The sequence below is a fragment of the Agelaius tricolor genome, unplaced genomic scaffold (assembly GCF_023055355.1).
Source record: "Agelaius tricolor isolate 1412-34295 unplaced genomic scaffold, bAgeTri1.0.p SCAF_36, whole genome shotgun sequence".
Taxonomy (NCBI): Eukaryota; Metazoa; Chordata; class Aves; order Passeriformes; family Icteridae; genus Agelaius; species Agelaius tricolor.
Genome location: NW_027269296.1, coordinates 441675 through 461917, shown reverse-complemented (window position 1 = coordinate 461917; position 20243 = coordinate 441675). Strand labels below are relative to the sequence as shown.

At 61.8% G+C, this 20243-nt stretch overlaps 4 protein-coding genes across 5 annotated transcripts; 1 reads left to right on the top strand and 3 right to left on the bottom strand.

Annotated features, from left to right (window-relative positions):
- The first annotated feature begins 22 nt into the window (after positions 1-22).
- Positions 23-2424, top strand: SFN (stratifin). The gene has a single exon (XM_071453186.1). It carries the CDS (start codon positions 1234-1236, stop codon positions 1972-1974), a length of 741 nt encoding a protein of 246 aa, XP_071309287.1. The 5' UTR covers positions 23-1233; the 3' UTR covers positions 1975-2424.
- Positions 2425-6393: 3969 nt separating this feature from the next.
- Positions 6394-10890, bottom strand: GPN2 (GPN-loop GTPase 2). Of its 2 annotated transcripts, XM_071453126.1 has the most exons (6): positions 10782-10890; positions 9867-10336; positions 8520-8676; positions 8110-8270; positions 7413-7543; positions 6394-6962 (listed from the first exon to the last, which is right to left on the bottom strand). In XM_071453126.1, exons 2-6 carry the CDS (start codon positions 10281-10283, stop codon positions 6890-6892), a joined length of 939 nt encoding a protein of 312 aa, XP_071309227.1. In that variant the 5' UTR covers positions 10284-10336; positions 10782-10890; the 3' UTR covers positions 6394-6889. The 2 variants fall into 2 exon arrangements, with proteins under 2 accessions (XP_071309227.1, XP_071309226.1); XM_071453125.1 differs by lacking the exon at positions 10782-10890 and having other exon boundaries at positions 9867-10537.
- An 802-nt stretch (positions 10891-11692) lies between these two features.
- On the bottom strand, positions 11693-16433 carry GPATCH3 (G-patch domain containing 3). Its single transcript, XM_071453133.1, has 7 exons — positions 16052-16433; positions 15379-15785; positions 13466-13640; positions 13032-13091; positions 12660-12781; positions 12378-12505; positions 11693-12027 (listed from the first exon to the last, which is right to left on the bottom strand). Exons 1-7 carry the CDS (start codon positions 16398-16400, stop codon positions 11808-11810), a joined length of 1461 nt encoding a protein of 486 aa, XP_071309234.1. The 5' UTR covers positions 16401-16433; the 3' UTR covers positions 11693-11807.
- A 713-nt stretch (positions 16434-17146) lies between these two features.
- On the bottom strand, positions 17147-20158 carry NR0B2 (nuclear receptor subfamily 0 group B member 2). Its single transcript, XM_071453070.1, has 2 exons — positions 18564-20158; positions 17147-18027 (listed from the first exon to the last, which is right to left on the bottom strand). Exons 1-2 carry the CDS (start codon positions 19078-19080, stop codon positions 17756-17758), a joined length of 789 nt encoding a protein of 262 aa, XP_071309171.1. The 5' UTR covers positions 19081-20158; the 3' UTR covers positions 17147-17755.
- Between the last annotated feature and the right edge of the window lie 85 nt (positions 20159-20243).

The window sequence follows — 20243 nt, the reverse complement described above, 5'->3', positions numbered from 1 at the left end:
GCAGAGGGGGTGATGTGGAGGCTGGGGGTGTTTTCCTGGGCTTGAAGTGGTTGGGAAAAGCCTCCTCATGTTTCTCCTGCCTCCTCCATCGCAGCAGGGCTGGTGTGGGAGCTGAGCAGGCGCGGGGGGATCCCGGCCGGGTGTCGGCAGGCAGGAGCCAAGCAGCGAGAGCTCTCGGAGAGAATCACAACCCCCTTTGGCCTTGGCGCGGAGCCGCCCGCCCCACCCTGCCCTCCCCGCACGCTCCCGCACGGAGATAAGGCCGGGCCGGGGCCGGGGCTGCGGCAGCGCCCGGCGTGTGGCAACAGGCTCGGAGTGAAACTCAGCGCAAGGCGCAGCTCAGATCCCTATCGGGCACCGCGGCCCACGGCCAGCCCGGAACAGCCGAAATCCTGCAGAGAGAGGAGGCTGTGAACCTCTTCATTTACAGCCCGAGAGATGCGGAACGGCCCCGCTGGGATGGGGAAAGGCAGCCCCGGGCTGGAGCTGCTGGGGATGGGGTCTCCCCTCGCTGCTCTCACCACGGGGCGTTTTTGGGGGGTCCCACCGTGAGGGGCTCAAAGGCGAGCGCTGACTGTGCCCCGCTTTTTGGGCCGGTCCCTCCCGCGGCGCCTGGGAGAGGTGCGGAGCCTCTGCCTCGGTTTCCCCACCTGTGGGAATAAATACCTGCCTGTCAAGCCCTCGCAATTACCGCCGAGGCAATCTCCATATTAAAAACGACTGTGATATGACTTTTTCGGGGGGGTGGGACCCATTTTCACGAGCGGCCACACCCCGTGCCCCATTTCTCCGGGCTGGGGACGAGCCCAGCGCTCGCTGCCCGTGTCCCCGTCCCCCCCAAAGGACAGCGCAGCTCCGTCGCCTCCCCAGCGCTCTCAGCAGCTCCAAGGGCGTTTCCCGGTGCCGGGGCGGGCGTTGGCTCTGGGGAGAGCCCCGGGGCACCCGCGGGTGCCGCACCCACGGGGAGGGCAGGGCGTTGGCCGCCCCCCGCGCCCCCTCCCCAGCCCCGCCGCCCGCGGGCGATGAATCACCGCGATTTTCCTTTTAAGGCCGCGCTCGGCGGGGAGGAAGCAGAGGAGGAGGAGGAGGAGGACACTCCTTGGACCTGGCTGGCTCCTCCTGCTCTCGCTCGAGGCTCCGACGCGCAGCCAAAAGCGAATCCCGGCGGCGGCGCTCGGCAGAGGCTCCGACGGCTCCCGGCCCCGCTGCTCGCCCGACGCCCGCGTCCCAGCCATGGCAAGAAACCAGCAGGTGCAGAAGGCCAAGCTGGCCGAGCAGGCTGAGCGCTACGAGGACATGGCCGACTTCATGAAGGCCGTGGTGGAGCACGGCGACGAGCTGTCCAACGAGGAGCGCAACCTGCTCTCGGTGGCCTACAAGAACGTGGTGGGCTGCCAGCGCTCGGCCTGGAGGGTCATCTCCAGCATCGAGCACAAAACCGAGGAGGGCGACGACAAGGCGCAGGTGGTGAACGAGTACCGGGAGAAGGTGGAGCAGGAGCTGAACGCCGTCTGCAACAACGTGCTGGGCTTGCTGGACAAGTATCTCATCAAGAAGGACAGCGACACCGAGAGCAAGGTCTTCTACCTGAAGATGAAGGGCGACTACTTCCGATACCTGGCCGAGGTGGCCAGCGGGGACGACCGCCTGTCGACGATAGAGAAGGCCCAGGAGGCCTACCAAGAGGCCATGGACATCAGCAAAAAGGAGATGCAGCCCACGAACCCCATCCGCCTGGGGCTGGCCCTCAACTTCTCCGTGTTCCACTACGAGATCGCCAACGCCCCCGAGCAGGCCATCTCCCTGGCCAAGACCACCTTCGACGAGGCCATGGGCGACCTGCACACGCTCAGCGAAGACTCCTACAAGGACAGCACCCTCATCATGCAGCTGCTCAGGGACAACCTCACGCTATGGACAGCCGAGTGTGCTGGCGAAGACGGCGGCGAGGCTGGCGAAGAGCCCAAGAACTGAGCGTCCCCTGCCCCGCTCCAGACCCTTCGGCATCTCTTCGTGGTTTTTTTTTTGGTTGTCTTTTTTTTTTTTTTTAAGTTTTTTTTTTTTTTTTTGGTCGGTTTTGGTGGGGAGGAGTCTCAGCTCCCCCCCAGCCTGGATACCGGGAGTGGGGGTGGTTTTGGCAGGGCCCTTCCCTCCCTTTCCCCATCCTCTGCTCTGGGGAGGGGGTAAAGAGGGAGAGGGGGTGCCTCTGTCCCGGAGAGCTGCCAGCCCCCAGCTATTTAACGTTTTTTTGAGGGGGATGTCTGGTCTGGCTTGTGCCAGCTCCAAACCCCCTGTCCCAGAGGGCTGGAGCAGCAACAGGAGGAGGTGAGGGGCTGGGCCGGGGCGAGGGGGGGTCCGGGCAGCCCCCCCATTCCGGGAGGGGGTCTCGTGTTGCCTCTGTGCTCCAATAAACCTTCTCCTGCACCTCTGCTCTCGTCTGCCTCGTCTCTCCCTGCGCACATGTCCGGGCAGCTCCAGGCCTGCCTCGCCCCCTTCCAGTCCCAGGGTGGGGGCAGCCGGGCCCCCCAGCCCTGCCTGCCCTCGGTGCCCCCCATCACTGCCTGTTCTCGGTGCCCCCCAGCCCCTCAGCAGGGTCTTGGGCTGAGCTGCAGCCCGGGGAGGGGCTCAGGAGTCCGTGCATCCCTGGGGCGGGGGCTTTGGCAGCCCCACACAGGCCTGGCTGCTCCACGAGGTGCTCAAAGTTCCCAAGTCCCTGACCCAACCCCATTAATACAAAGCCAGAGCTCCCCAAAACCTGTCCCTGACATCCCTGTGAGGGTTCCCAGGTCCTCCCCCATGGCTCCTCTAATTCCAAGGAGGAAAATCCACAAAAGCTGCATGGGCAGCGACACAGGGACAGCTCTGGGCTGGCAGCGGGGTGGGGACTCGCCCCTCTCGAGGTCCCACATCCCTCTCGAGGTGCTGGCGCGCTGGGACAGGTGAAAGCTCAGCATTTCTGGCCCTGGCACGGGGCCACGGGAAGGGCGCAGCTCCCTCCCCCTTCCCCCACCGGCGCGTTTCGACATGAACGATAATTACAATAAAATACAGTCACAGCACCCTGGGCTATGAGCTCACAGAGCCAGCAGGGCCGGGCAGGAGCTGCCTTTGATGGGGAGCCCTGGCAGGAAAGGAAAGGAAAGGCGCCTGACTCAGGACGTGCTGCAGGGGGACAGGGGGGACTCGCCAGTCCCCAGCCATGCCTGGCCAAATCCCAGCCCGAGGAGTGCAGGGCCCCCCAAGCTTTGGGGAATGAGGCATGAGCAGGGACGTGACCCCCCTGGTGCACACAGGAATTGTGGGGTGCCCAGGGAATGAGGGGCTGGCCTGGGATGGGCTCTGCTGTGGGAGGCTGGGCTGCACAAACCAGCACTGCTCACCTGGATGGGACACCTGGAGAGGTGGATGCGGAGGGGACGAGCCCCCGTGAGCCCCCTGGCCCTCCCCAGCCCCATCACAGCACCCCAGGTGCTGCCCTGGCCCCCCAGAGGCTCCCTGGGGTCCCCAGAAGTGTCAGGACTGGTCCTGAGGGACCCCAAAGCTTGGCCTCCCCCTGGCCCCAAGCTCTGCCAGCCTGGGAACAGCCCCAGCCCTGTAATTAGCCAGAGCGGGACAAACGAGCCGAGGGCTCGCGCTGGCCCTGACCCCACGGCCCGGGGACACCTGGACTGGTTAAACTGGGCATGGCGGGGCTGGAGCTGGCAGTGCCGTGCCCAGGAAGGGGTAACTGGGGTGTCTGTCCACCCCTGGGGCTGTGGGTTCCCCCTGGCTCCCCAGGAGTTAACTGATTTCAACAGCTCCTGAAATTGCAGCGTGGCTGGGCCGTGTGGGAGGAAGGTGCTCCCCGCTCCCAGCCGGTCCGGCAGCTTTTCCAGACTGGGAAGGAGGAGAACTGGGTCCCCAGGACACTCCTGTGAGAGGCTTGTGCTGCTGGGGAGCTCTCTGGGGTCCTTCTGTCCCCCTGCTTCACACAGGATGGTGGCACCCAGGTGGAAGGACCAGGGCGACACCGGGACCTCGATCCCCAGCCTGGTCCTTGTCCGGTGGCCATGGAATGCTCTCGGCATTCCCATCTGAAGGGACATCCAGAAAAGCTCTCAAATGGATGCATTTTAGTGTCTTAAACACCCTTAGAGCAGAGCAACTGTGTGCCCAGGCCAAGGAGTGTCCCCACCTCGCAGTCACTGCCCCATCAGGGCCCTGGCACAGCCCCTACACCAGGGCTGGTGGCTGTGGGGACAAGGCCACCAAGCAGGGCTGTAGGGCCAGCAGGGACGTTGTGCTGCCTGCCAAAGGCTCTGCCCACCCTGGGTGGCAGCTGCAGGACCCACAGCCCCGCCTGTCCCTGTCACCAGCTCCCCCAGGGCCTTGTGCCCAGGGCTGGGGCTGGCGGCTCCTGCCAGGCTGGCACCACTGCCTGCTCTGGGGGCCTTGGTGTTTTTTGGGTAGGTTTTTTATCCCCATTAGAAAGCACCACTCAGCTCCTGAGCAGGAGCTCCATGGTGGAGCTGGAAATCAGGGCTGGAATGCTGTGGGGACCCAGGAAAGCCCAGTTCTGTGGCTGTGATGGGTGCTCAAATCCCTCCGTCCCCAAAACACCTCTCTCAGGTTCAGTCCCACAGTCGGGGTGGGCTCAGCAGGTAGGAGCAGCTTAGGGCAGGGTGGGCTCAGCAGTGGGACAAGCTCAGCAGAAAGCTGGGCCCCCTCCCAGGGACATGCCAGGCTTGGGGTGACTCATCCTGGCCCTTGGCCCCGCCGATTGCTCAAGGCAGTGGCAGCAGCCAGAGTGTCACCTCCCTGGCAGCCTGAGTGTCACCTCCCTGGCCTGGGAGCCCCGCCGTGTCCCCTCCCTGCCATGGGTGTGTGGGTGCAGGGACAGGCTGCCTCTCACCCTGCATTCCACACCAGGGGCTCCAGCCCAGCCTGGGCAGGAGCAGAACTGTCCCCTCCGGGCTGTGCGTCCCGGTCCAGCCCCTGATTCATCTCTAAGAAGCTCCTCGGTGCAAAACTGCTGCAGTTTTGGGGCTGAAGCTCTCTGAGGCCTGAGCATTTCCTGGCTGGAGCACAGCAGAGGATCCTGAGCTGAGCTGAGCAGTTTCCATCCCAAGGCTGAGGCTGCAGATATCCAGGGCATTCAAATAAAAAAGCCAAAAAGCCACAAAAGCTTTGATGGCTCTTGCGTAACTCAGCCTGACCTGACCATACCCTTTTAAGCCACCAAATCTCTCAAAGCCATGAAAAAGCCACTATAAAATTAATATTTTTATGATCCCGTCTCCCACCCCTTCACAGCAACTACAGAGCCCCAGAAGGAGCAGGACAAGGCCACGAGCCACAGGGTGAGGATGGGATTTCAGCTCAGGTATGGTCAGATTGGCTTCCAGAGCCCCAGCACTGAAATGCAGCTGCTGGGTTCCAGCCAGGAACACCCAGGGGAATTCCTGGGCTCTGGGAAGAGCTGAGGCCCTGGCAGCACTCTGGGATTTGACTTTGGTATCTGAAATCTCAGTTTCATTGGGAAGGGGTCTGGGTGAAGCACAAGCATTGCGTGTCTGCGTCCTCCTCTCCCTGAGCTCCTCCTTGTCTCCAAATCCTGGCCACAGAGTTGGGAGATGAGGGAAAAATCATTTTAATTCCTTGCCCAGCTGCCCAAGACCCTGTTCACATTTAGATCCATCAAGGATCCAGTCTCCAATCCCTCTGCCAAGGGCCAAATCATCCTGTGAGAAAATCCTGCTGTATTTTATGCAAGATCTTGGGCAAGAGGCAATGCTGAGTCTGCAGAGCTGGGACTGGGATCTGTGCCTGCTCCCATCCCTGTGGGGCTGCCAGGAGGCACCCGGGGGCTCCCTGATGTAGACACCCCCCCTGGCACCCCCAGCCCTCCCAATTCAGCCCCAGCCCTCCCAATTCACCCCCAGCCCTCCCAGTTTACCCTCAGACCCCCTGATCCACCCCCAGCTCTCCCTGGAGCAGGGCTCAGAGCAGGGAGCACACGAGGAGGCTCAGAGCAGCTGCCAGCCCTGGGAGCTGCAGCAGCACAGCCAGAGGGAATTCCACGGGCAGGAGGGGAAGCCCCAGGATTTGGGATGAGGAGAAAGCCAGGCCAGGAAAAGGAAGGTGGATGAGGACACCCAGGGCTGCTCCTGGGAAAGGCCCGAGATGCAAACCACGAGCTGAGTCACACAGGGGCTTTCTTAACCCAAAGAAGCCAAGCTGGCATTTTGTGTGTGTGCCCCTGGATGGGTGCAGGAGCAGCAGCTGTGCCCTGCCTGCTGCCCCCAGCCCTGCCAGGCTGAGCCTGTTCCCAGCAGGGCACAGGGGACAGGCCCTTTGGCCTCGGGCTCCAGAGCACTCCTGGGTTTATTTACTCAGCTTCAGCAAACTCTAAGATGAAAGTGAGACTGAGGAGCATTTTATTAAGAAAGAGTCCATCATTATTTCTAAGAAAAAGAAAAACAAACATCTTTCTGTCCTTGAGACGGCGTGGAGGCGTCCTGGCCTGGATTCTCTGGGAGTGTGGGGCCTGTGCACGCTCCTCCTGCAGCACACCCAGGCCTGCTGCCTCCACTCTCACTGCACACCAGGCAGCTCCTGCTGATTTTTCTTTCTCTGGATCTGTCTTGGTCATGATGGAGGAGACCTTATCTCGCTTCTTTTCCTTGCTCTCCCTGCCTTCCCTGGCTCTCTGTTCCTAAGGGAAGACCCTCGGGCACCTCCCTTCTGCCAAAGCCCTGCTCTGGCCAGCAGGCCTGAAGCTCAGGAGGTCAAACCCATCCAGAGAGGGTCCAGACTCTGCCTGGAAAGGTTTTCAGTTGCTCTGAGTCACAGCTGAAGCTCCGGGTAGGAAAAGGAGAAGTGTCAAAACAGAGGAGCGGGGAAGGGCGTGTCACAGATCCATCACCTCCTCTTCCACAGCTTTGTCCTGAGATTGCACATACTTCTCCTGCACTGCCAGGGTGCTGATAACGCAGTAATTAAGGAAAACGAGGGGCTGGGCTCAAACACTCCCTTCTGCAGGAGCTCTGAAGTTCCCAGCGAGGAACCAGCCCAGCCTCACATTAGCCCCAAGGCCATTGGGAAGAGGCAGCATCACCTGAGTTACTTCTGGCTCTGCCTGATCCCAGGCCTGACAAGTCCAGGAGAATCAATTGTATGGTTTGAAGGAGAAGGAAAGATCCACCCAAGGGAAGGTGAGAGAGAGGAAAGTTGTCAAAAGGTTCCTGACAAGTTCACAGTATGAATTCCCAACCTTTGGGGGGTTTGGTGGGCACAGGTGTCTGCCCTGGGCTGGGCTGAGCACACCCCACTCCCCACGTGTGTGTCACCCACCAGATGATGAACCTGGGCCTGCAAAGTCAGCCTTAGTCCCCCAGGGAGAGAGAAATTTAACTCAGCAGCAGAGAGGATACGAAGAGAAGTGGAAGTCGGCGCCCACAGCTGCCGACATCAGCGCCTCCAGGCTGTGCTGCTCCCGGTCCCCGAAGGAATATCCATTGGCCTTGTCCACAGCCTGCATCACCTGCCTCATGCTCTGCTTGTCCTGCAGGAGGGAGCTCGCTGTGCCTGCTCCTTCCCCACAGGCAGCAGCCCACGCTGGCCTGGGCCCTTTGGGGCTTGGGGCCACCCTGACAGCGCCCGCGGGCCAGGGACACCAACAGGGACAAACAGGGACAAACAGGGACACTGCCACTGGCCCTCCACCCTCTCATTCCTTTCATCACCTTCCCCCAGCCCATTTGCCTGCTGGCACTCCTGCCAACTGCCTGATTAAGGGCATTTCCAGCCCTCCCTCCCCCTTCTCATTATTCGCTGCTCCCTAATTTAACCCGGTTTTAGGTGACCCTCAGCCCAGGTTGGAAATGCAGGCCAGAAGAGCTGAAGAAGCGGGAGCCTGGATTCCCCACTCCAGGACACAAGGCTCAGGTAGCCCCAAGCTCATCAGCCTTTTTCTTTCCTTTGCCTGCCACAGATCATTTACAAGTCTGGCTGTACTTCCCTGCTTTCCCTGAGTCTCTTCACAGCTGAGGTTTCCAGCCCTGTGGCTCTGAGCACACAAAAATCAGCTGCTGCACATGCAGGGCTCCCTGTTCCCTCCTGCTGGCTCACCTGGACGTTGAGTGGCACGAAGGACACCAGGCTGTAGTCCTCAATCACCTCCACCAGCTTCTCGTTGAGGCGGCGGAAATTCCTGAAGAAGGGATCGGAGGCCAAGTGGTCCACGAGGTAAGAGAGGTCCAGCACCTCGGTGTAATAGTCCAGGTTGAAAGCTGCAGGGCAACAGGGAGCTCTGAGGGCAAGCTGGGAGCTGAGGAGCACAGTGGGATCTGCACAGGTCCCCACCCAGCCCCATTCTCACACAGCTCATTTGCACCTGGCACCCCAATTCCACACCCCTGCCCCTCAAATTCCTCTGTGTCCAGGGCCAGAATGGAGCTCTGAGACCCCCTGGCCCGTTGAAGGGAGGCAGAAGAGATGAGGCGTGAGCTCCCAGAGCAGGCCCTGGGGGAGATGCTCACCCAGCTTCCCGTAGTGCTCGATCAGGTCCATCTTGGAGAGGACGTTGACGTGGGGCAGCTCCACGTGCAGCATGGTGGACAGCGAGGTGCAGAGCACAGAGATGAACTTCCCAGGGTCTGTGCAGTAGTGGGAGTCCACCAGGTGCACGGCAGCCAGCTGGGCAGTGAAGGGACACAGTCAGAGGGGCTCTTCCCCTGTGACCAGCCCAGCCTGGAAGGGGCCACAGGAGAACCTGTCCAGGCCTGACTGCAGCTCCTGGGGAATGAGCTCCCAGCTCCTGCCCACAAAACAGCACCAGAGAATCCTGGACTGGTTTGGGTCAGAAGGGACCCAAAGGCCCCATCAGTGCCAGCAGCAGTACCTGCAGCTCACCACCTTCTGCTGGGAGAGTCCCCTGTGGTTGGCACTAATAATTAATAATTACACTAACGAGCACTTTGATTCCCTGGGTTTTGTGTGGCTGTAACGATGTGGTCCCAGAGCTGGGAAGTCACTCCAAGTCAGGGCTCTGAGGCTGAGTCAGGGCAGCAGAGCCCAGCCAGTCTGGGGCTCCCAGACAGAGCAGAACCAGCCCTGTACATGTCTTATTTTAGCAACTCCAATCCCATGTCCACTCACCCCAGTGAAAATAAGCTCTAATGTGCAGATTCCCAGTGACATTCCCAAGCAAATGAAGCTGCCCTTCTTGCTCAGAGCACGCAGGGTTTGCACGTTGGTGGTGCAGCCCCGCCGCAGAGCAAGCGCAGCGTCAGCAGCTCGGGGCTGCTCTCACCTGCAGCTCCCGTTGTGCAAGAGCCCAGAGCCCGTCCCACGGGCTGCTGCAGGGCCCTGCTGGGGCTCTGCCGGGGCTGCAGCAGGGCCTGGCACGGCCCCTGCATTCCTCAGGGCAGTGCCAAGGCTCCCGGCACACACAGAACCCACCCTGGTGAAACCCCCCCGGGCTGGGGGAGGATCCTGCAGCACAGCAGGACACACTCCTGCCCCAGCCCTGGGAGTGCTCAGGCACAGGCTGGGGTTCTCTGGGCCAGTGGAAGGTGTCCCTGCCCATGGAATGGACTGGAAGAGACGGGCTTTGAGCTCCTCTCCAACCCAACCCATTCTGGGATTCCGTGTGAAGTGTGAGGAAGGAATCTGTGCTCCCGCTCCCAATCCCACTAAAAGCCCTGACAGGCCATTCTTTTGCCAATCTCTCCCAGCATAAAACAGGGCAGAATTCCCCTCCTTCCCTATAAAGCCACGTCACCTGAAAGGCCACAAACCTCCTGAAGGCAGCAGCCACAAGATCCCCCAGGCCTGCCGTGCCCAGGGGTATGGAGCTGTCTGGAGCTCCCCCAGCCCATCCCTACCCTGAAATTCCACTTGGCCAGCTGGGCAAAGACGTTCTTGAGGGCCTGGTGGTGCGTGTAGAGCTCCACCTGCCCGGGGCAGTCGAAGAGCAGGTAGTGTCCCTGCAGCCCCCGCAGCCGCTCCTGCAGCCAGTCGGCGTTGGCCTCCAGGTACTCCATGCAGTAGAGCAGCCCCCCGTTGGGGCCCAGCCCCAGGCTGGCCATCACGTCGGGCAGGGTGACCAGCTCGCCGATGTCCAGGGCGCAGGGGCCGGGCACGGCCTCGTTGGCAGGGTCCAGGTTGACCACGGCCACGCGGCGGCCCAGCCGCGCCAGGAACTCCCGCATGGCCTGGCAGTAGGTGCTCTTCCCCGAGCCCGGGGGGCCGATCACCACCTGGCCAAAGGCCAGCGGGCTGGGCCGGCTGTCCTCAGCCATGCTGGATCATCCTCCTCCTCCTGCCGGGCTCAGGGGACACGGGCACAGTGCCACTGAGGGGACACAGGGACAGCGCCCCAGTGAGGGTCTGTGTTCATAGGGACAGGCTCTGATAGAGGAGACAGCACCCACTGAGGGTTTGATCTGTGTTTATAGGGACAGGGTCTGATAGAGGGGACAGCACCCACTGAAGGCATGATCTGTGTTTATAGGGCCCATTTATCCCCACGTCCCCTTCTCCCCATTTGTCCCCGAGTTTCCCTCGCGTCCCCTCTTCTCCCTTACGACCCTCCTTCCCCGCTCCCGCTTTCTCCCTCCCATCTCCCCTCCTTGCCCAGTCCGCTTCTTCCCTTTTTATACCCCCCTGTCCCGGTTATCCACCCCAATCCCTGTTATACCCCCCTGTCCCGGTAATCCCCCGCTATCCCGGTAACCCCCCATTCCCGGTTATCCCCCCGCTATCCCGATATTTCCCCCCCGGTCCCATAGGCCGCTCACCGCCGCCGGTACCCCCGCTGTGGGTCCGGGTGCCCGCGGGCCCCGAGCGCCGCGTTCCGGGCGCGGAGCGGCCGCCGCTCCCACAGCGCCCCCTGGCGGCCGGGGGGACGCGCAGCCCCGCCCGGGACTCGGTCAGGGAGAGGGTCGCAGGTTCGAGTCCCGGCCCCGGCTCTTGTCCCTCCAGCACCGCCCCAGCCCCGCTTTTTTCCCAATCACAGAATAAATTGGGTTGGAAAAGGCCTCTGAGGCCATCGAGCCCTAGCTCTGACCAAACACCACCATGGCACTGAGTGCCACGCCCAGTTTTTCCTTAAAAACCTCTGGGGACAGCTCGTTCTCAATGCCTAATCCCCCTTTCTGTGATTAAATTCTTCCTAATGCCCACCCTCAGCCTTCTCCTAGGTGGCTACACACTCCTGGCAGGTAGAAGGAGGAATTCCTCCCTGCATTTTCCCCCTTCACCCCTTCAGGAAGTCACCCAGGGCCTGGCCTGCCAGCACTGGGTCAGTGGGACAGAGCTGTCCCCTGTGCCAGTGCCCGGGCCAGGAGAACAGGGCAGAGCAGCCTGGAAAGCACCCGCTACCAGAGCCACAGGGAAGGCAGAGAATCCCCCTGCAGGGTGCCAGGACCAGCCTTTCATCCTGAGCACCTTCCATCCCTGCCAGAGCGGGACAGCCACGCCCCAGGAACGCTCGGGCAGGGAAGGAGTTACCCTGCCCTGCCTGTACTTGTCCTTCCCTGCCTCCCAGGCTGAGAGTTCTGCTTCCTCAGCCTCACAAACGCACATATTCGGTTGATCCCAGCACGAATGTAAGTGTTAATCACCCTAAATCCTTCTCCATTCACACAGAATACCATTTCCTTTCATTTGAAGGGTTCAATTCGTGAGGGAAAAAAATCCACTGTGGCGATTTTAATTACAAATCTGTATTTTTATTAAAAATAAATACAAAACTACCCTGCTTACACTCAGCCCAGGAGCCAGCCTGACCTGGGGAGCAGGACAAAGGCTGTGACAGTCCCTGCTCAGCGTGGCTGTGCCCTGAGGCTGCCCAGGGCGGGCTGGGACGCTCGGACAAAGGCCATGTCCTGTCTGTACTTCATGGCTGTGAGGGGCTGGCGCCTCAGCAGCTGGTCCCCCATGTCCTGGGGCTCAGGGTCATCGTAGATGGTGGAGATGACAACAGAGCTGTCACCACGGGGCTTCTTCTTCCTCACAAAGGTTGGCAGCTTCTCCCCGTGGTACCTGGAGGGAAGCAGGAAGGTTTGGTTGGAGCTGCAGAGGCCATCAGGCATCCCTGAGCTTCCCAGCTCCTTTCCTGGAATGGTTTGGGTTGGAAGGGACCTTAAACCCACCCAGTTCCAGCCCGTGCCATGGGCAGGGACAGCTCCCACAGAGGCTCCAGCCCTGCTCCACCGAGGAGCCCTGGCTGTCAGGAGGAGCAGCCTGTTTGGCTGTGGAGGCTGTGAACTGCCCAGCTGTGCAGGGATCCCTGGGACAGCCCCGTGCCCACCCAGCTCCCTTTGCAGCCCCTCAGCTGCTGTGAGCCTGGGCACAGGGGGGAACAGGGGCTGGGAGGGCACTTGGGAACTCACCCCAGCCCCCTCTTGCACCGGGGGTTCTGACCCTCGTTGTCCAGAGCTTCAGCCATGCCAGAGTTGCTGCTGCCCAGGCCCAGCCCCTCTGTCCAGCCCTGCTGCTCCAGGACCTTCCTGCCAAAGCCCTGGGAGAGAGGAAAAAGCCATCACAGACTTGCTGGACAAATCCCACCCTCATCCCCCCATGGCCAATTCCTCTCCTCCTCCTCCTCCTCCTGCCCCCATCCTGTGGGCCCAGCCCTCCTGCCCTGCCCTGAGGGGCAGGCAGAGCTCACCCACCTTGGTGTGCCTCTCGAAGGTGCCAATGTGCTGCCCTGACACTGATCCATCCTCCAGCCCGGCCCGGAGCCGCTGCTCCAGCCACATCTGCACCGAGTCCCGAGCGTCCTTGTCCCCTCCATCTGGGGACCAAGCAGCCACAGTCAGCACAGCCCAGCTCAGCCAGCCTGGGCACCACCAGCGTGCTCCCCAGAGCACCAGCACAAGAGGCAGAACCTGTTCTTTTTGGCAAGCCTTGCTGCCAGACCAGAAAAACACTGTTTCAGGTTCACTGACAGCTTGGGTGCTTTCAAAGAATGACAAAGAGCTCCCGAATTGTGCATGGTCAGAAGTTCCCTGGTTGCCCTGGGGTGGGTGGCTCAGCTCTCATACCTTTGTCATAGTAGATGCTCATGTCCACGTCCCAGTCGTCGGCTGTCTGCTCGTCAAAGTCTGCCAAGAGAAGGGAAGCAGCACTTTGGGTGAGCTCTGGCACAGGGGAGCTCTTTCCCTGTTCCCTGGAGCAGAGCCTGACCCCCGCAGCTGTCCCCTCCTGTCAGGAGCTGTGCAGAGCCCCAAGGGCCCCCCTGAGCCTCCAGGCTGAGCCCCTTCCCCAGCTCCAGCCCCTGCCCTGGGCACTCCCCATGTCTCTGGACACAGCTCTGCACTCAGGGTGGTGTCTCAGCAGTGCCAGCACAGAGGAAACGGCCCTAGAGGCCCCCCAAACCCACTGCCCACCCCAGGGGCTGCCAGCTGGGGTCTCAGCCTAGTGCCCAAGGGAAGGCTCAGCTGGCCCGTGGGCTGGGTGACACAAACAGCAGGGTCACCTCCATCCTGCTCCTGCCAGAACTGGGCATCTGTGTAGAACACGAGGCCGGAACCGCCCTTCTCCCACTTGAGCTCGATCTCCTCCTCGAAGAGCCGCTCGCGCAGCCGCTCCTGCTGCGTCACATCCTCGTGCAGCGCCGCGTGCCGCTGCCACTCCTCACACGTGTCATTGTCCTGTGGGGGACAGCACGGTGTGAGATGGCGCTGGGACACTGCACAGCCCCCTGCCACTCCTCACACGTGTCATTGTCCTGTGGGGGACAGCATGGTGTGAGATGGCACTGGGACACTGCACAGCCCCCTGCCACTCCTCACACGTGTCATTGTCCTGTGGGGGACAGCATGGTGTGAGATGGGGCTGGGACACTGCACAGCCCCCTCCTCACAAATGTCACTGTCCTGTGGGGGACAGCATGGTGTGAGATGGCACTGGGACACTGCACAGCCCCCTCCTCACACGTGTCATTGTCCTGCGGGACACAGCATGGTGTGAGATGGCACTGGGACACTGCACAGCCCCCTCCTCACACGTGTCATTGTCCTGTGGGGGACAGCACGGTGTGAGATGGCACTGGGACACTGCACAGCCCCCTCCTCACACGTGTCATTGTCCTGTGGGGGACAGCATGGTGTGAGATGGCACTGGGACACTGCACAGCCCCCTGCCACTCCTCACACATGTCATTGTCCTGCAGGGGACAGCAAGGTGTGGGATGGGGCTGGGACACAGCACAGCCCCCTCCTCACAAATGTCACTGTCCTGCAAGGACAATCTGGGATGGAGCTGGGGACAGCAGCTCAGCCTGGCATGGAGCTGGGGACAGCAGCTCAGCCTGCTCCCTGCCCCGTCCCACCACCCTCCCCTGGAGCAGCTCTGCTCAGGCCCCAACACGAGGGATGAGCTCATCCCTGACTCAGAGCCCTGCCAGAGTCAGCAGGAGAAATCCCAGAGCAGCCCCAGCCCAGGGGCCCCAGCTGATGCCCATGTAAGGAGCAGGGCTGTTGGACCTCAGTCAGCACCAGCAGGGAGCTCATTCCAGGGCAGCTGATCCCTGGAGATTACGTGGGCTCCAGGAAGCAGCTCCTGGCACAGACACAGAGCTGCCTGCCCAGTCCTGGGCACAGCCACTGCCCAGCCAAGGAACAGCCTGGGAGAAACAGCTGGAGGAGTCTGTTTAGTCTGCAGAAGGAAAGGCTGCATAAAAAGCTGGGAAAAGGAGGGAACAAGAGTCCCTGTGCCCCACGTTGCCAGGAGAAAGGAATGGGGTGCAGCTGCAGCAGAGATTTGACATCTGAGTTAATTCTGGCGGAGCAGAGAACGGGAATGGCTTGCCTGGGGATCTGTAATGACAGAGCTTTGGAGAACAGGCCAGACAGGCGTCTGCCAGGGACAGGGCTGGGATGGCTCCTGCCCTGCCCAGTTGTCCTGGAGCCTTTGTCACTGAAGCCATTTTCCCCAGAGTGACTAAAGTGCTCCCCAGTGCAGGAGCAGCCGAGGTCAGCCCTCTGTGCAGCTCTGCACGTCATCCCAGCACAGCAACGTGGTGGGATGGAGCAGGGGACACAGAACAGCCTGGCATGGAGCTGGGGACACAGCCCAGCCTCTGCCTCCCCATCTGCCAGGCACCAGGGCAGGACCTGCTGGGCAGCACCAGCCTCCCCTCTGCTCCTCCTCGGATCAGAGCCTTTGGGATCAACCCCCACCACCCCCTGAGTAGTTCTGGGGGGCTCAGGGCCCCTGTCCCTGCCCTGAGGGGCTCAGTGCACCAAGGGGTGATCAATCCTATTTTACAGCTGGTTTTAACATGCCACTTATCCAACTAAGAGATGAAAAATGAGCTCAGAGAGTAAGATCTGCCCTCACAGCTCCAACAACCCAGCCCACAGGACGGTGCTGGAATGTTCCACTTACGTCATCCGAGTTTGACTCCTCTTCCTCCTGCTGCTGCCCCTCCTCATCCTCCTGGGGCTGGGCAGGCTGAGTCAGCCCCACGGGCTCCTCTCCCTCGGTGATCTCATCCCCTGCAGCCGTGTAGACTCGCTCCTCCTCAGGCACGGTGTCGGTGCCGGGGTACTGGAAGGGCACGTTCCCATACCTGCGGGAGGAGCCCGTCCTGGGAAAATCCAGCTGCAGCCGGGAGATGACTCGGGGGGGCAGCCGGCAGGCCCGGATCAGCTCCAGGAACACGCCCAGGGGGGTGCCCACGTTCCCGCGGGGCATGAACGAGGGCGGGTTCAGCTCGGGCAGCCGCCGCAGCTCCGCCTCCGTGACCGCCGGGCCGGCGGCAGCCCCGGCCGGGCTGGGAGGAGCCTCCGGGCCTGCGGGAGAACAGGGAGGGTTTGGGGGGGCCCACAGGAGAGCAGGGATGGTTTTGGGGGCCATAAGAGAGCAGGGACGGTTTGGGGGGGTCCCACACCCCACCAAGGGCATGTAAATCCAGGAGCTCACGAGTAGCAGGGGGATAAGCAGAGCCCACACGGGCTTTTCCTGCCTCGGAGCAGATTTAAAGCGGTAAGGAACTCCTAGGAGGAGCTTTAACCACCCGGTGCCCGAGGGTACTGTTCCCGGACCCTCCCGTCCGTACCTGTCCCGGCGCTCAGGCGGACCCTGCGGATGAGGCAGCGGCCGGGCAGCGCGGCGCCGCCGGGCCCGAGCCAGCGCTTGCCCGAGTACATGCGGACGAAGCGACGGGCGCGGCCGGGCCGCACGGACACCAGGCAGCAGCAGGTGCGCGGCGCCGAGGCCCCGCCGCCGCCGCCTGCTGGCGGGCGCTCGGGACGGTGCCGGTAGTGGAAGCAGAGGAAGCCGCCGGCCTCCAGGAACTGGCTGAAGTAGGCGCGGAGCTGCGCGGAGCGGAGCGCGGCCGGGATGCCGCTCACCAGGCAGTACCGGGCCGCGCCGCCATCGCCGCCGGTACCGCTGGGAGCCGCCATCTTGGCCTGTGCTGGCGCGCGGTGATGACGTTACGCGTGCAGTGATGACGTTTCTCGCAGTGATGACGTTGCGGGTAGAGGGCGCCGCCTTGTGGCGGGAGAGCGCGTGGCAGGCGGGGCGTCCTGGGAGGGTCACAGGGGCTGGGGACAGGGGCTGGGGGGGTCACAGAGAGATCCTGGGGGATCACAGGGGTTGGGGACCAAGATCCCCCTTTGAGGGGGGGTTTAACAGGCCCGGGAGCAGCAGGGCTTGGCCAGACCCCCGGGGGTCTCGGGGCTTTGAGGGTCACAGCCCCCGGGGGTCACAGACTCCACAGCCCCCAGGGGTCTCCGGGGGTCTCCGGGCTGCCCTCCTCACCCCAGGCCAGGGCTCTGGTCTTGTCCCCCCGGTTCAGCCTCCTGTCTGCATTGCCAGATGGAAAATCCATTTTTATTCCATTCTATCTTTTCCATGCCTGCAGTTTTTTTCTGCCCACCCCAAATTCAACACCATCGTTAGAAGGGCACCACTGTGTTCCAAAACGCCAAACATTTTATTAAAAAAATAATTTATTGCATCTTATATACAAACCACACGAATGTACACATAAAATACTGACACCTCACCTGTTGGAGGCAGGAGGAGCAAGTTTTCCAGGTGTGCACCTGGCTCTGTGTCCAGGGAGGGAGGTTTGGATCTCCCACTAAACCAGCTCTGCTCGGGTTTAGCTTTTCACACAGACAGGAAAGCCCAGAGCCCCACAGGAGGTGCAGTAGGTTTAGGTGCTGCTAAGTGCTCTTAATCCTGTTGCATTTCATGGAATTACAGAGGAAAGAGAGAATCTAAGGAAAAGAGGGGTGAGTCTGTCCACCCTGTAGGATTTAACACTGGCTTTTTCCCTGAAGAAATGTCCTGAGCATTTCTAAGAGTCCAAGCACGGAAGCCAGGCCAAGAGCTAATTCCATAATTAGTGATCCCACTGAGGATCACTGTCAGACACACGGCATCAAGCTGAGCACAACCCTCACTGATTGGAGCTCACAGCAAAATGAGCAAAAACCGGGAGCAGGGCAAGAAACCCTTTGCCCACTCACACTGCCCGGGCTGGAGAGCAGGAGCTGCTGTGAGCCTGCTGAGCCTCAGCTGCCTCGGCAGGGCTGCTCCAGCCTGGGCTCCGGGGCACACAGAGATCCCGCAGGGTTCCTCCAGCCTGGGCACACAGAGATCCCGCTGGGATCCCGCAGGTCCGGAGCTCCAGGGGCACACAGAGATCCCCCAGGTCCAGAGCACCAGGGGCACAGAGATCCCGCAGGTCCCGAGCTCCAGTGGCACAAGGATCCCGCAGGTCCGGAGCGTTCCTGTCCCGTGTCGCGGCTCAGCGGGGCAGGGGCGGCCAGGGTGCCCGCGGCCAGCCCGACACTTCGAAGAGCATCTCGGCCAGCAGCTCGCCCATGGCCGCGTCCCCGATGACGGGCCGGAAGAAGAGCGCCGTGACCAGGGCGGCGGGGACGGAGCCCAGCGAGGCGGCGAGCCGCAGGATGTGCGGGAAGCGCTCCCGGTGCTCGGGGTGCGGCAGCTCCCGCAGCGCCCGCTGCGCCTCCCGCTGCAGGCTCTCGATGTACAGGGCAGCCTGCAGCCCCGGGATGTCTGCGAGGGACAGCACACGGACAGGAAGGTCAGGGATGGCAAACAGAGCCAGGTTTCTCCCATTCCCACCCCTTCCCGTTTCTCAGAGGGGATGCGCACAGCGCTGGAGAGGCACCGCTGTTCCAGGGATGCTGGGTGAGGGAGGGACAGCAGCTAACAGGGAAAGTCATGCTTTAAAAGTAAAGGAATCCAAGATTTATTGTCTGCAGGGCAGGCAAAGGTTGTGACATCCCTCCCTCCTGCTTCCCAGTGCATTTGGGAATGGCCAGAGATAGGGAAAAGGTGACCAGCCCTCTCTGCTCTCACACCTGCCCATCTCTGAGCATCTCCAGGCCATGAGGTCTGTGTTCACCTGGGAAGGTGGTGGGGTCCCCATCCCTGGACATGGCACTCATTGCTCTGGGCTGATGGGGAGTGGCACAGGGTGCATTCCATGGTTTTGGAGATCTTTTCCAGCCTCAGTGGCTCTGGGACACTGTGATTCTGTGCCCAGCTGCCAGTGGGGCCCAGCAGAGCCACGAGGGCCTGGCACTCACCTGGATTGAAGAGGATGGCTCCCCTCAGGTAGGTGAACTCGCTGGGGCTCAGGTCCAGCCTCCAGAAGCTGTTGAGGCAGCCCTGCAGCCTCTGCACGGCCGCCAGCGTGGGCTGTGTCCCCTCGGGCTCCTGCCCTTTGCTCTGCCCGCTGAGCAGGATCTTCTTGAGCATGCTGGGCGCCGGCGCCTCCATCACCTCGAAGGTCACCATCTCCTGCACCAGCCCCAGCAGGAAGAGCGGCACCCAGCAGCTGTCCAGCAGCAGCAGCTGGTCCTCCCGCGGCAGCAGGCGGAAGGCGGCCACGTTCTTGACGAAGCTGATGGTCTTGAGCAGCACGTGGGAGGCGGCGCGGCAGGTGAGCTGCGGCGAGCGCAGGCACACGGCGCGGCGCTGCCGGCACGGGCACTGCTGCCGGGGCCGCAGCTCCTGGCTCAGCAGCGTGTACAGGATGGCGGGCTGCCTCTCCTTGCCGTGGCACCGGCACCGCTCACAGCCTGAATCCACGCTGGAGCTCATGGCTCAGCCAGCTCCTCGTCGAGAGAGACGCAAAATCCCTTCCAAGATACGTCCCGGGCTGGATTGTCCCTGTCCTGCCAGGCCTGCCAGCCCCTGGCTGCTCCAGCCAGCTCTTATAAGGCCGGGTCACAGTGAACACCCCTCGGCAGCCTTGACCGCCCTGATTAAGCAGCCCTCATTAAACCAGCCGACCAACCCCTTTGCTGCTGCGTGGATTGGCCGGGCCAGGCGCGGTCAACGGCCGTTTTTCTCAATGAATCGGCGGGGAGGGGTTGTGTGGCCTTATCAGGATTACCCAAACAGGATAAACAGAGTCATTAGCTCAGGCTGTACCATGGCACCAAGGCCCCATCGGGCAGCTGTCGCTGCCAGGGTTCACAGACAAACACGGAGCGCTCGTCTGAGCCCGGCGTTCAATGGCCCCGGCGCCCAGCCTTGGCAACAGCAACCTGGAAGTTGTGTTATCAGCAGCTGTTTGCCTGGCCTTGCTCGGGAGCCGCTTGTTGTGGTGCAGGAAGAGGAACCTGGTGAACCCTGAACAGGCTGTGATGGGCCCAGGGGTTGGGTCTGTCAGAGCGCTGGGAACGGGAAAACGCTCCCATGTGCAGAATGAGAGAAAAGTATAGAAGAAAGGCCAAAATTCTCATATTGTCCTAGTAGAAACACAGCCCAGGGGTTGTGTCTCTCAGAGGAAACACAGGGCTGGGAAAGGGAAAACACTCCCATTTGCTGAATGAGAGAAAAGTATGGAAAAAAGGCCAAAATTCTCATATTTTCCCAGTGGAAAGGGACCCAGAGGTGCTGGTGGACAGCAGCTGACCATGAGCCAAAGTGGGCAATGGTTGTTGGGGTGGACCCGCACTCAAGGCCTGTGCCCAATTTGGGCCCCTCACTGCAATACAAGCATTGAGGTGTCCGGGGAGGGTAACGGAACCGGGAAGGGATGGAGCACCAGGAGCGGCTGAGGGAGCAGTGGGGCTCAGCCTGGAGTAAAGGAGGCTCAGGAGGCCCCTCTGGCCCCGGCTCCACGGCAGGACGGGCTAGACCCGGTCCGGGCCCTTCCCGCGCCCCGGGTACCGCAGCCCGCCCGGTCCGTCGCCATAGCTACCCCGCCGCGCCTCGCGGCCCGCCCTTCCCTGCTAGATTGACAGCCCTGGTGACCA